We start from the raw sequence: 14810 nt of genomic DNA, 5'->3' as shown, positions 1-14810 counted from the left end.
GCAAAGCAAAGCTATTCTATATTAGAGCATCTTTGTGTCAAAATTATCCTCATTTATCTTACAATGGACCTTTTTGCAGCTCCTCTTTTGTCCGCTGTCTAAAACAAGCAATTTTAGGCCTCATTCAATCCAGAAGCACAAAAAAAGTTTCATAATTCTTTGATTTTTTTTTTTTTAATGAATTCTTAACAATAATAAAGCCACAAAGTAGAATATTATCCCGAATTTAAAACCACTTCTTTAAGCCAGTTTTCTACTTACTGGCTCCTCCTTGCAATCAAAAACATTTGAAAACCATGTGAGTGGGGTTGCTGTGCTCACAGAGAGCCCTGTGCTTGAAATGACCACAAGAACGACTAGCGATGGGAATCAAGAACAAGTTCTTGTACACAACAAGTTCCGAGTAGCCCAGTTCCCTGGAACTGTTAGTCTGCTTGCCTATCGAGCCCGCTTATCGGTTCCACTTGCACTACAATCAGCCAATTTGTTTGCGGGTCGGAGGTGGAAGATGGTGGCACAGTCTACAGCATGGATATGAACATTCGTTTTATTGCACAAAATGACGAGGACATGATAGTAAAGTGGAAACTGCATCAGAGACAGAAACTGCAGTATTATGCTGGTAGCACAATTTTGGCTCATTGCAAGCATCTACAGAGACCGCAGCATGCTAACACTAAGCTAGCCAAACACCATGCTAACACCAAGTTAGATACCTAAATAGTAAGAGAAAGATCAAATGTGAGTCCTTATTAGGATAGGGATTTGTGTTGGTGTTTGGGGCTGAAGCCTCAGGTTTATATAGTTAAATAGTAATTATGAGAGTGTGTTTCAGCTATTTTACAGAGTAACATGAAAGTAATATAGGAGTATAATGAATTACTTTCTCTTTGGGGTAATTAAGTACCATACTGCATTACAAAAAAGTGTTCTGTGAAATCTTTTTTTTAGTAATGCTCCAACCTTGATCACAACAAAAATGGGAAATACCTCCAACATGAGCATACATTTGACTCACAGCATGCAATTAATTTGCATGAATGTAATGTCTTTGATACGCTGCACAGCAATGGTGGTCACTCTCAAAGTGGACCCAGTGAGAACTCAATGAGCAAATTCTTATAAATTCCCATCCTTTTTAAGGAAATTTGCTCTGAATGACATTTCACAGATTTAAGACCAGGGGAGCAGAAAATAAGTAAAAGTATAATAAGTCCTTATAAAACATTAAGAACTCCAGTGTGCAAGAGAGGCTTACCACCATAAAATCCTATCAGTTAAATTTTTGATTATGAGATGTGGACTTGACCCTCAGTATTATAATCTCATTGCAAAACTGCATGTATATTTATGTGAGTTACCTTGTAGAAAGATGGCAGAACAAGCGTCGGTGTATTTTTGAGTGCAGGCAGTCTGTGTGCGCCCCAAAGCGCCATTCCAACAAAGAAAACTGCTCCTCTTAACAACGGTGCATCCTCCATATACACCCTGGTGGAGGGACAGATCAAAGAAGAACTGCACCATACCTCCAAACTTATATATGCTCATTCACACAAAGTCAGAAATATTGTATATTTAACCAATAATACCTTTCCTCCATAATGCGACACATGGTGTAAATTGCACTATGGCCGAGGTGAGTCCCCAAAACCTTTCTCATTAACTGAAGAACCAGAGAGCAAAACAAAGCGTAGGGACAACAAACGGCACAGAGGAGGACACAGTTATGAATTATGTCCCTTCAAATCATAGACTTCAAACAAGAGGCAGAATTGTATATATGCAGGTGTGTTCTTGCCTCACCTTCCAACAGGACTCGCAAAACTCTTTGACGTTGACCGTACGGCAGAGTGTGATTATGAAAACGGTTAAAGAGTCGGAGGGCAGGCAGTTGTAACACACAACTGCATCGAGCACTTGCAGAGCCACCTGGAAAAATACAAAGGTTGGAAATACTAGTGACCACCAGCGCTACAAAACAGTCTGAGGTTCACAAATCAAAAAATATGGTAGGGTTTGTCTAAATGGTAGGTTTAACTGAAGCTAATGATTGTGATTTACTCAAAAACATTTACTTTAATACATCAGATTAAAACCATCTCTAGCTTTGGCGTACAGAGTTTTCACATATAATAAATATATGGACACTGGACAGTTATTCAGTAATTTTTCTTAAACCTGCAGGTTCGTGAAGGGCCTGTTATGTATTTACTAAACAAAAACTGCACCTTCTTTTGAAGAGGAATCATAAACATGTCGTGCAAAGGCCATTACACACTGAGGGTGTTGCAAAAAAAAAACTGTTGCAAAGTTTTTGTGAAAAATTCCTCCTCAAACTGCAAAAAAAACAAAAAACAAAAAACCCAAAAGACTGACGAAAAAATAAATAAAGTGAAATTGGCATCAATGTTGATCCTAATGTTTCTAAACCAGAAAAAGAAGAAACTGAGCAGCAACAAGGAAATTTGAATGCTTTGCTCCAGAGATTAAAACAGTATCACGACCGCTTTTCTACATATTTCAGGATGTCAGTGGGGCAGTTTGAGCTTTTGTTGGCACACTTGGAAACACGTCTGAGGAGGCAGAGAAATACTTTCAGGAGTAAATTGATCTTGAATAGCATCAAACTGTGTCTCTTAGGTAAAACAGTACTCTTTCACCATTTCCATGCTACAAGTGTCCATCTTGCCAAATGCAGTGGTTTAAGCGGTCAGATGTGTTTATTTGCAACTGGAAAAAAAAAAAAAGTCCCCAAAAATATTTTTAACATGCAAAATGTTTGCACAAATGTTTGCTGTCCAGTGTGTAAAAACCTTTAACTGTCAAGTAATTTGAAATACCAACCTCAATATCAGTCGAAGACGTCGTTCTGTTGCACAGCAGGCAAATTTTCCTGCAGAGAGCACAGAAGAACGAGTAGGAAAAAGAGACACTGAGACCAATTGCTGAGTAAGAGAGAATCATTGTGTGTGTGTGTGGATTTCTCTGACTCACTGGACCATGATGGAAACATTTTGGTCCAAGTAGCAGCTATTGAATTTCACCAGATTAACAAGAACATGGAGAAAGTCAGATGTAAGGCCTATATCCATCCACAGGAGGACAAAGCGTGCTGAGAGAGGAAAGCAAATAACATAGAAAGAAAAAAAAAATTCATGTGAAAAGTATTAATGCAGGTCAATACACTATGGCAAATAAAACTATTCACAGTAGTATAAACACAACAGTTAAAAATACTACTAAAAAAGTAGCTCAAATAAGGCTGAATATATGATGTCACATTTCTCAGATAATACTGGGATCAAACTATCTTGGATGTGGGTATTTGTCCTATGAAAGGTTTCCCTACCACCTTTGAAAAAAAAATAAATCCTGAAAGAAACAGTTGAGGGTATTGTGTGCGGAAAAAAGAGCTATTATTAGAATTTTTAAAAAAAACATTGTCATCATTGTACCCGAAATGAAAAACAACTGATTAAAAAAAAGAAAGCAAACTGTTGTATTACATAATATCAATAGAGTCAATGCACAAAAAGGGAACAGTGAACACGAGTTGAACCTAATCAGCTGAGGTGTGACACAGCCAGAAATTTATCAGTGATTAATAGTGGTTACTTCAAAGCTGATGTTTTGCTTTATTCAGAATTCCTTATATTTATTTTCCAGATTTGTTTTTTTTAAATGCACAAACACAAATATTGCAACTGATAAAGAAAGAGGATTAGTCTGTTTTTACCTATGTCCTCTTCCAGGTATGTGATATCCTTTCCATTCTCTGTTAAAGCCTTAAACACCTCCAGTCTGTCAGAAAGGTCTTCATTGCACGGCTGGTAGTCTCTGATTACCTTGAAAAAGTAGGCTCTCAGAGGGCCGAGTCGCTCACCCTTCACACAAAAAGACTTTTTTTTAAAAACAAAAAACATACAGAAGCTTTTTGCATGTGTCTGTGTGTATGTTGTGTTTTTATACCTGCCCCTGTATAATGGCCCTGAGCAGCTGCAGGACAGCATGTCTGGCCTCTGGTGGCTGCTCTGGAGTCAGCATGTCTTCCACATTTTTCCATACAGCCTCCACTGCATGCTGAACAACATATACACTCAGATTTTAACAAATAAAGACTGCGTACTGTTCACCAAACAACGACAAAAATGGACCGCAGTCAGCAGACTCACCTCCTCAAACTTTTTCATTTTGGCAAGCTCACAGATGTGGTTCATAGTGCGAACACGGTTGCTCAGACCGCAATCTGGGTGGAGCTCCTGAAACGCACCAAAGCAAAAAAATACGTCAAACAGTGGAAGATATGCTGGGAAAAGAATGGGAGACATTCAGTGAACATGCACAGACACTCAGTCGCTTCTGCAGACCTTGATGATGTCAGCCGTAATGATAAACTCGGAGGGTTTAGTGTCACTCTGTTTGTTCGGAGGACGCTGTGTACCGAGCCCAAAGATCCCCTTCACCTTGTCCTTGAGACTCTCCTTGCTTGGTTGTTTATTCATGGCCCAGCCTGAAAGGGTGATGCACAATACAGGCGAGGGACTGGCAGCTGCCTGTCACGGAACCAGACACAGAGCAAGTCACACCTTTTTTCCCCCCTTTAAGCTTATTAGTTAATCATTTCCTGTGGATTCTAAATGTGGATTCATATGTCATTCACTGCTGATAACATAAATGCCACCCCCCCACCTCCACCTAACTAATATTATTATGGAAATGTGTAAACCTTCCTTCAATAGATTTAATGTATTGCCAGGTATAGAAATTACAGTTGAGGTAAACAACATGCATGGGACAAAAAGAACATGGGAGCACAGTTTAGCTTTGCAAAGTAGCATCAGTACAAATCATAGCATTTCTTGAACAGATGAGACCAAAGTGGAGCTGTTTGGCCATAATGTAAACCCATGCACATGTTGGAAAAAAACAAAAACAAAACAAACATAGCATATTAGTACTTAACACCACCTGTCAGCACAGTGGTGGACAGCTGATGATTTGTGCTTGTTTTGCAGCTATGAGACCTGGACACCTGTCACTCTTTGGTGTACAGAGAAGTTCATGGTTGGCTCAAAGTATTCTAGAGGCAATCTTGAGGCCATCTAACTGACAGCAGAAGCTTGGCCCAAATTGGGTCATGCAAAAAGACAATGAGTCCAAATACACCTGTAAATCTACCAAACAAAAAATGGCTGAAAAAGAAAAGAATTAAAGTGCTGCAAGTCCAGACCTCAGCCCAGTTGAAATGCTGTAGAAGGACTTTAAGAGTGGCTTTACTAGCTACTGAAAAATTATATATACTTACTACTCACATGAGTCTGTAGAGTCGTGTGATAACCCTTTCACGTGACTGTATATACATTGAGAATTAGTACAGATTTACACATGGCACTGTCCATCTGTCCTGTCAGCTTTGTGCCGGCTAACTGTTCTACAGTCCTCTGATGAAAACCTAAAAAAATAAGCTTAAACATTTCAGTTATTCCCTATTAATAACTTATTTTTGCTTCCTCGCCACAAAAATGGTAACACCAAAAATACATATAACAAATAGTTATTTTAAAAATCAGCACTGGGCCATAACTTCACAACCAGTAGATTACCAACAGTAACCTGTCAGCATATTTTTAAACTGTCTAAGCTGGAGCTGGGCTCTGGAAACTGTTCAGACCAGATATAATGAGGTGTATTAAGTCAAGTCATATTTCAAGTGAAAAAGTCCATCTTGGAAAGTAAAATGAAGGTTAACACATGGGTTAAACAGTGGATTTTCACCTGTTAGCACAAGGTTAAAAACACAAGTGAGGTCAAAAGGCCAAAAAGACTTATTTTTAGCTTATATGAAGTCTGTGCTTAGCAGGTGGAGAAGCTGATAATAAGAGATTGCTAAACGACTCCAGTTTATCCATGTCCATATCTGTAATGAAGTGTGTTTTATATTTCTTTAAAGGGTTGCATATTATTGTACTGTGCATGTGAGCTTAGACCATACAACAGCAAAATAAACTTGAGCAACAAGTTTATGACATTACAGGTGGGTCCACATAGCACTACAAGCCACTGTTTAAGCAGGAGTAAAGTTTGACACTGCAGCCTGTAAATATGTAAACCCATGGGGCACGTTTAAAGAATTTGCTGTCATGTGGACTTGACAGAGATAGAGGGGAGGGGAGGTGAGCAGACGGACAACGGCTGGTCTGTTTCAGTCCAACACCAGCAGCAACAACAACAACAACAGCAGCAACGTTGCAAGGTAGGCTCGAACCAGAGTTGATATATCTGCGGATACAAGTCAGCCTAAACACTTCATATCAGCACAAACGTAGTGTGGCGTTGCTAAACCCTCTCAGCTTCGGTTCACAGTGGTTGTAATAAGCTAGCATTTCTCTGTTGTGGCACTGCCCCTCCTACCCCCGGCCACCTTCTCCCCCTCTCATCTCACCTCAGTGAAGTTGAGTCGGTTTTGGTTTCATTCAGTCGCTGCTTCGTCAGATTGCAGCCAGCCGAGCCGCCCGCTTCTGTGCATTGATATAACTCTGTCTTAGCAGCCGAAGGCTCGCTCCCAGCACCCCTACTCCTCAACCGGATGACACACTAATGCTCTGACAGTGGGACTTCCTACAAAAACACGTTTGCCGCACTGCCTCGCGGGAAATGTATTTTTTAAGGGCAGACTAAATACGAAGTATGCTAGTCCGTTTGTTAGCAGTATGAGTTTTTGTGTTGTGGCACAAGCGGGAAAGCATAACATCTACAAAGAAGTAAAGCGCAGGTAAAGTTTCCTATAGACTATATAAAAGTGTTTAGCCGTCAAAATTTAGCATAAAGTAAGACGGTTTTAGCTGTTAAGCTAGCAGCTAGCTTACCGTGCTGCTGTTAGTGAAGTTGGTTCCTTTTTGACGCTACAAGCTGCAATGTGGCCAGGGGTCCTGTGAGTGGCGCTTATGGACAAGGTAATACAAATATTTTTATTTTTGGGCTCTGGACAAAAAAAAAAACCACACACACACACAAAAGAACCTGGCTATATTTCTAGGACAGAAGTTGGACTACCACAAGAAATTCTCTAATATTTGGCGAATACAACTAGCAGCTTCCATTAACCCTACTGTGATAATCGGTTCTCAAACTTATCAAAATATAGACACCATGACAGGATCGGCTCCACACTGATGGTAAAGTGGTACCTTTGGGTCAAAGGCACTGCTCTAAACACTCTCTTTCAGTCCATCCAGCTGTTCAAACCTTCTGTTTGTGAGGGGCAGCCAATCAGAGGAAGGTTGGCTTAAAAGAGAGTAAAGGAAGATTATCAAGACCCAGTATAAGATAAATAAGGATTATGTTTCATTTGTCACTCATGTAAAGCCACATAAAGCTTAGTATGGTCTAAGAAAAAAACATGGATTTGGAAATGAGCAGATTTTGTAAGTTATCATTATTATTATTATTATTATTATTATTATTATTATGCAGTCCTGAATAAAATGTAATTATTTAGTGACTCTCTTACGACATCATTGTCGACTTCTATTTATAAGACAGTTATATTGGGGGGGGATTCAGTACGTCTACAGTTAAACTAATAATATAACCCTGACCCGTTTTCAGTCGCAATTGAGTATCGTGTAGGTTTTTGTTTATTGTTTTTTTTTTAGATTTTAAAAGTAAATTGGCAATTCCACCAGGAAGTGTAAGTGTAATCTCATATATCAAAAAAATATTGTTTTATTAACAGAGCGGAAGATTTATTTTTTAAATCTTCAAAATAAAATCGAGTCTTTGTGTTTATGTCATTCTTCCTCTTGCAGGCGAATTCAGCTCGTCAGCTCCACCCGCGATCCAAAAACTACGAATGAGAAACTAACTTCAGCAACAGTTCAATGCTTCACGTCCGCTGCAGCGCGCGGGTCTGTTATGTAGTCCGAGGTGTTATAATGACTTCTCCTTACTTCATGGAGAACAGGTCTGTTATGACTCGGAGTGCGAGTCAAACTGCTGGCCGCACACCTGCAGCCTCTCTCAGGACCAAACTCACCAACAGACGGAGGAACGAGGACCCGGTCTGCGCTGTGCCAGTGAAGGTGGAGGTGGAGGAGAAGAGCGTGTCAGAACTAAGAGCTTCGTCTACTCCTTTATCAGCCGGTAACGCTAACCACACAAACTGACCACGTACGTTGGTACACGTGGATACAAATTAATTAACTTGAGCTGTTTTGGTGGCAGAAGGCTATTGCGCTTGCGCATATTCTGGAGCAGGTTGATTTGCTTTGCTTACCAATTCTGCAGTTACACCTTTACATCTTAAAAAAGCGACTGGCAGGTGAAAACCAGGCTTTGTCATCACCTTTCTCGCCCAGTGTGCAGGAGTTATCAATGAACACTACAGGGCACAGAGTGAAAGATGTTGTTTCTTTTGTTCTGCGAATGTGAAATAGAAATAGGTGAAACAGGTGAAATAGAATTATGAACGTGCAGGATATAAGGTTTTGTGCATCCATAAGAGAAAACTGACCTTTACACTCAAGAGACAGATTTTGTACTTGCGACTGAGTCTGTGCTAATAAACAGGGAGTTCAGTTTATCCTGCACAAAACCCTGTTTACACTAATAAAGGTCGCTCTACAGCAGGGATGTCAGTCTCATTTTACGTCTTGGGCCACACACAACCCACTTTGATCTTAAATGGGCCAGAGCAGTAAAAAATACCCTTTCTGTCAGTGTAAAGATATTTAACTATGCATTTATAGAAAAAGAAGAGTCATTTCAACACTACACTTTGGTAGCTCATTGCCCAGACTACCCTTAATCATAATAAAGTGGAAACATTTGGTTATTTCACAGGAAATTTCCTATTTTTATCATTTTTTTTATTTATTACTGTGCATACAGTGTAACAAAAAAAAAAGTACAGCCATCGATATATCGATATATCGATTCCCAACCCCCTGAGCCAATACTGAACTATCACATCGTTACTAATTCAGTTGCACTGGCTCTCTGTGAAAATCGTTCCACTTTAAGATTCTGGTTTTGACTTTTAGAGCTCTGCATAGTTGAGCACCAGTGTTCATCAGGTCCCTGAGGTCATGTGATCAGGCCCTGCTGGCTGTGGATCATATAAGCGTGTGAACTAAAGGAGATTGTGTTTGCAACATTGGCCCCAAGATTCTGGAAGTCTCTTACTCTGAGCTTGAGATCTGTTGTCATTAAAAAAAGACAGAATTTGCTTGTTCAGAAATAAGTGTAAATTTTACACAGTGGGCTCAGTATTTCAAGTCTCTTTCTTTAAAGGGTTTTTAGACAGTCTTAATGAGTTTATACAAAAACATGAAGCTAATCTGCTTGTCTGATTAGTTATTAGAGAACCTGCATTCTTTGTGATGACCAGCAGGGGGTGACTCCTAACTGCAAAAAAAAAAAAAAGAGTCTAGTTATATAAAAGTCTGTGAGAGAACCACTTTACTTCTATCTTGATTTATGGCCTAAATAAACTTTTTTCCTAATAAACATTTGTTCTTAATTGTTAAGTTTCAAAATTTATTAAATACAACTTGATTTTCATTTTGTAAATAATTTGTCATAGCAACCATATGAACCATGATATGAACATTGACCCAATTAAGGTGAATGGGACTGAAAATGTTTTGCTTTTATAAAATAATGATAAAAAGACAGTGTGCGAAGATTATAGGGGTTTTTTGTTTGTTTGTTTTTTAACCAAGATGGTGAAATTATTCCAACATTCAGCATCTTTAGATGTTGAACTGGTTGGAGAAATATCTTATTTATAGTGATTTTCTTTTTGTGATTTTGTTTTGGTTTTTTTTGTTTGTTTGGGTTTTTTTTACATCAAAACTAGTCTTTGATTAATTAGATTATATTAGATATCATTTGTGTTTTAATTTTTACCTATGGTGCTTACTGTGGTGCCACGCTTCCGCTTGTTCAGGTCGTGAACTCCTCCACGAGGCACCGGTGCAACCAAAAACCGAAGCTTTAACGGAGTATCCACACAGCCGCAGGAGGAGACAGTTAAAGGTGGAATACGAGAAGGATGAACGTGTTTCTCCCATGAAAACTGAGCGCTGGGAACCTGCCGACTGGAGGAAACAGTTAGGATTCATTCGTGAGATGAGGAGCGGTCGTGATGCGCCTGTAGATAACATGGGAGCAGAGAAATGCTATGACATGGAGGCTCCTGCGCATGTAGGTGTGGGGTGGATATTTTAAGTCCCCTTAAATAGAACCTGTTAATTCCTCTGTTCCATCTGCAGGTGAGACGTTTCCAGGTGCTGGTGTCACTCATGCTGTCCAGTCAGACAAAGGACCAGGTGACAGCAGCAGCTATGCAGAAGCTCAGAGCACACGGCTGCACTGTAGAAAACATACTCGCTACAGATGATGAAAAACTGGGAAAACTCATCTATCCTGTCGGCTTCTGGAGGGTAAAACAGATGGTGTCCATACCTGTTAGCACGTTTAATCAAATTTCAGTAAATAAAAGTTAAATATTAATATTAACCTGGTTTCTCAGCTGTGTTCTTTGTTGTGTCCTCTTGGTTTCTTACCTGTTCTTCTTTAGAATAAGGTGAAGTATCTGAAGCTGACATCAGCCATGTTACAAAAGGAGTTTGGAGGGGATATCCCAAGCAGTGTTGAGGGGCTGGTCCGTCTGCCGGGAGTTGGACCCAAAATGGCTCACCTGGCTATGGACATCGCCTGGGACCAGGTGTCTGGCATTGGTAGGGACTTCCATCTCTTAAACATGCAGAGACAATTGGCTAACCTCCCAGAAACTGATTAAGAAAAATTCTAGATCAGTGATTCCCAAAGTGTAGGCTGAAGCCCCCTGGTGGGCCGCAAAGGTAGTGCAGCTGAGTCACAGTAATAAATGGTAAATGGCCTGTATTTGTATAGCGCTTTACTAGTCCCTAAGGACCCCAAAGCGCTTTACACATTCAGTCATCCACCCATTCACTCACTGGTGATGGCAAGCTACATTGTAGCCACAGCCACCCTGGGGCGCACTGACAGAGGCGAGGCTGCTGGACACTGGCACCACCGGGCCCTCTGACCACCACCAGTAGGCAACGTGTGAAGTGTCTTGCCCAAGGACACAACGACTGAGACTGTCCAAGCCGGGGCTCGTGCCTTTCTCTTGATTGACCAGTCTACTAATTCCCTTATTTTTACCTCTATTAATAAGTGAAGACACATCAGTGGTTTTGATGTGTCGTCATATTTGATGTTTCTGCCGCATTGAGAAATCATTGGTTTGTAAAATGATGTATGCACTACGTTTGAGAAACTTCAGAAATTACATCCTTTGGTATCACACAGCTTTAAAACAAAAAATGAGCCTTATATTCATCGTGTAGTTACGACGCGTTGCAGGGTTCTTCTGTTTGATTGCATTAGATTTATTCAGGTGCACCGAATAAACTGGCAACTTAGAAGTATTGTGATGAGACTAGGCTTTCATTTGTATTGATCATTTTTGTCTAGGTGTGGACACACATGTGCATCGTATATCTAATAGGCTGGGCTGGCTCAGGAAGGCGACCAAAAACCCAGAGGAAACACGGAAGGCCCTTGAGGAGTGGTTACCCAGGTAACAGCATGACAACTCACTGCTGATCCGCGAAACCTGATTAACTTGTGATCAACAAACCTATAAAGATGTCCAGGATTGATTTAGATACGTACCATACATCAGCGCTGCCAGTGGTTAATGTTGACTCTTTAACGTTTGACTGACAGTGGGAAGCAATGAAAATCAAAATGTGGAAATCTGGGAATTTATTTTTAGAATGCAAAATAATAATCAATGCTCAACAACATGCAGATCTCACTATATTCTTCTGATGTCACGATATACCAGAAATGACAATATAATACTACACTTCTTTGGTCATAGATTATACATCTGATCTTGTGAGAGACCGACTCCCAACAAATAATAAACAGGAAATTATATTTTTTCATTTAATTAGAATTTGACAGCATTTCTTGATTAAAAGTTACTTTATCTTCTTTTAATAAAAAAACAGATGAAAGCAGCTTTAATTAGCAAATGTGAGAACAGTCACTTATAAAGTAAAGAGATCCTCAGGCCAGAGAGCAGTAGATGTCATGGTGACCCATTTTCAATCCATGAAATTTGACACTTTTATAAAAATGTATTGATATGGTGATATTAACACCAGCACCAGTGTGTTCTTCTTAGAGTGCAGTGATATCATTTAATTTACTACAAAAATATGTTTCAAAGTGTAGTACTTCTGTAAAGTCATCAGGTGATGTTTCTCTGTTGCAGGGAGCTGTGGAGTGAGATCAACTGGCTGCTTGTGGGTTTTGGACAGCAGGTTTGTCTGCCCGTCAACCCTCTCTGCTCTGTGTGTCTGAACCAGCACAGCTGTCCATCTGCCCACAAGAACTCTCCAGCAAAGAGACCTAAATCGGGATCACCACGGTCTCCAAGTCCAACCTCCTCTTCAAAAATAAAAACTGAACCTAAACAGGAAGCAGCTCTTAAAGATGAGATGATAAATAAGGAGTTACTACCCACATCTGTTTCCCACACCACAAAGAGAAGGCTGAAAACCAAGGTTAATGTTTAAATTTTACCGATGTTTGTGATTTCAGCAGACAGTGAGCACAAGAAGACATATTATGTGTTTACTTATACAGATAGATTTAAAAACATGTATATAAGAATATATTTGACACTATAACAGCACCTTTAAAGGGTAAATATTTTTAATACTTTTCTTTTTTTTACCAAATAAAAAACATGTTACTAATATTTTGTGTAAAGTTTTGTCTAAGAAGAAGAAAATAAAATACAAAAATTATGTAAGTTTTATTTGTGTGGTGTCATAAACTACATTTTCTGAGGCGTGCAGTTTATAGCATTTTAATATTAATTAAAATGCTATAAACTGTACCTAAAAATATTGTACCTAGCATGTACAGGACTTATAGTTAGCATGCAGTATAAATTGTTTTTAAAACTCACATTTTGAGTCTAATATGAACAGGATATAAATTATGACTAATAAACCTAAGCAAATACCTGAAAATTCATACTCAATTTATCCTGCACAGAAAAGGAAATAAACTGGCCTTTACACTTACATTTAGAAAGTAAGAAAGTAAGCTTCTGTTTGAGGGGATAAGTAGGAGCCAGGTGCTACTAATTAAATACACAAGATGTTTTAACATATGGCTAATTTGGCACATTCAGGTGTGCTTTAGCCTTGTCACTCTTAGGTATGTTGCAACATAAAGAACCTAAAGACTTTTGGAACAATGTCCTTCGGACAGATGAGACCTAAGTGGAAATGTTTGGCCATAATGTACACTTTTGTAGAAAACCAAATAACAGCGTGGTGGTGGAGAGAAGGTGATCTGAGCTGCTTTTGCAGCCACAGGACCTGGGCACTTGTCAGTCATTGAGTTGACTATAAACATATCTGTATATCAAAGTGGGCTGTTCTAGAGTCTAATGTGAGGACATCTGTCCAACAGCTAAAGCTTGACCCAAATTGGGTCATGCAACAGGACAATGGCACCAAGCAAAGCAGCAAATCTATGAATGGCTGAAAAACAAAAGAAGATGTTGATGTCAAAGAACTTTGAAGCCTAATTGAAATGCTATTGCAGAACCTTAAGAGAGATGTGCATCGAAGGATGCCCAGAAACCTCAATGAATTGCAGGAATGTTGTAAAGAGAGAGTGAGCCATAATTTCTCCACAAGAAGAAAGAAACTGATACATTTATACAGAAAACACTTCCTTCATGTTATTCTTGCTAAAGGCAGATCTACACACTATTGAAACATGGGGTGTACTTTGTTTTTCGCATGAATGCAGAGAGTCCTATGAAAGCTTTATTTCTAACTATACAGGCTAAACTTAATTAAGCAGGAAGTGAAACTCTTATATGCAACATTTTGCTGAGAAACCAAATAGAAAAATAAAAAAGTCCCCTATGGGTTTGAGCACAGGACCATTTTGCTGTAAAGTAACAGTATTAATGACTGCACTATCAGCCTGCTCATAGACCTAACCAGAGCGCCCAGATAAAACTGTATGTATGCTGCATGCCATAACTCACCGCTTAAAGTGAAAAGACTTGCTTGTTAGTTACACCTGTGTAACAATATTTCTTCTGCAGAAGGTTTAAAAAAATGTAAGAACTTAACACTATGTAAGTCTTAAATATGCATGTACCTCGAAGCTACTTTGAAGTCTGTTTTAGTGATTTAGGTGATGTCTTTAACCAGAGCTGGCTGAGCATCTTGCTTAAGGGTCAGTTATATTATTAGTCAGGTGTGTTTACAGAAGCCTCCCTACAGTTCACTTGTTCACTTATTTTGCCTGTTTGATCGTTACTGTGCAGAAATATTTGCTTTCTTGGGGCTTTTTTGTTGTTGAGAAAGTTAAACGTTTTAATTCTAAGTTTAAGATGTGCACTTGAGACGAGAATCTGCTTCTAGTTCATAAAACGGGAATGTGGAAGTTCGGATCCATCAAAGCTTTTAAAAATGTGCATGTGCATAAATTGTGGGGTTTATTTGTGGGAGATGAGAGAAAACACACACAAAAACACCAGAAAAAAAACTACTATTAAAAGCAGTTTCTTTTTATGCATCTGAAGATAGACCAATCTTCAGATATGTCGTGTGTGGGATTTAATAATGTTCTTTCCTTGATTGCTCAAGGGAAGATCTGCTTTAGCGACCTATGTCTGTCACGGATGATTTTATATGCAAACCTACACGATTAGTATAGATAAACTGTTGCCT

The 14810-nt window shown here is 39.2% G+C and overlaps 2 protein-coding genes across 6 annotated transcripts in view; one reads left to right on the top strand and one right to left on the bottom strand.

The window, feature by feature from the left end:
• Positions 1 to 6602, bottom strand: part of tsc2 (TSC complex subunit 2) — a 31489-nt gene extending 24887 nt beyond the window's left edge. For all 3 annotated transcript variants that reach the window (XM_082536784.1, XM_082536785.1, XM_082536786.1), the window contains exons 1-10: positions 6443 to 6602; positions 4368 to 4553; positions 4173 to 4259; positions 3970 to 4080; positions 3737 to 3884; positions 2995 to 3112; positions 2845 to 2893; positions 1804 to 1929; positions 1590 to 1663; positions 1362 to 1488 (exon numbers count right to left, since the gene is read on the bottom strand). In XM_082536784.1, coding sequence (XP_082392910.1) covers positions 1362 to 1488; positions 1590 to 1663; positions 1804 to 1929; positions 2845 to 2893; positions 2995 to 3112; positions 3737 to 3884; positions 3970 to 4080; positions 4173 to 4259; positions 4368 to 4502 — 975 coding nt within the window. In that variant the 5' untranslated portion in view covers positions 4503 to 4553; positions 6443 to 6602. The remainder of the gene's footprint in view (positions 1 to 1361; positions 1489 to 1589; positions 1664 to 1803; positions 1930 to 2844; positions 2894 to 2994; positions 3113 to 3736; positions 3885 to 3969; positions 4081 to 4172; positions 4260 to 4367; positions 4554 to 6442) is intronic.
• Positions 5879 to 12859, top strand: nthl1 (nth-like DNA glycosylase 1). 3 transcript variants are annotated; one of them, XM_082536789.1, is made up of 7 exons: positions 5879 to 6253; positions 7809 to 8142; positions 9950 to 10206; positions 10275 to 10445; positions 10583 to 10742; positions 11506 to 11611; positions 12317 to 12859. In XM_082536789.1, exons 2-7 carry the CDS (start codon positions 7881 to 7883, stop codon positions 12618 to 12620), a joined length of 1260 nt encoding a protein of 419 aa, XP_082392915.1. In that variant the 5' UTR covers positions 5879 to 6253; positions 7809 to 7880; the 3' UTR covers positions 12621 to 12859. The 3 variants fall into 3 exon arrangements, with proteins under 3 accessions (XP_082392915.1, XP_082392914.1, XP_082392913.1); XM_082536788.1 differs by lacking the exon at positions 5879 to 6253 and adding an exon at positions 6668 to 6772; XM_082536787.1 differs by lacking the exon at positions 5879 to 6253 and adding an exon at positions 6857 to 6953.
• Positions 12860 to 14810: the final 1951 nt, after the last annotated feature.

Source organism: Aulonocara stuartgranti, assembly GCF_965226115.1.
Source record: "Aulonocara stuartgranti genome assembly, chromosome: 6".
Taxonomy (NCBI): domain Eukaryota; kingdom Metazoa; phylum Chordata; class Actinopteri; order Cichliformes; family Cichlidae; genus Aulonocara; species Aulonocara stuartgranti.
The sequence above is the reverse complement of the archived record's forward strand: the minus strand, read 5'-3'. Positions and strand labels throughout refer to the sequence as shown.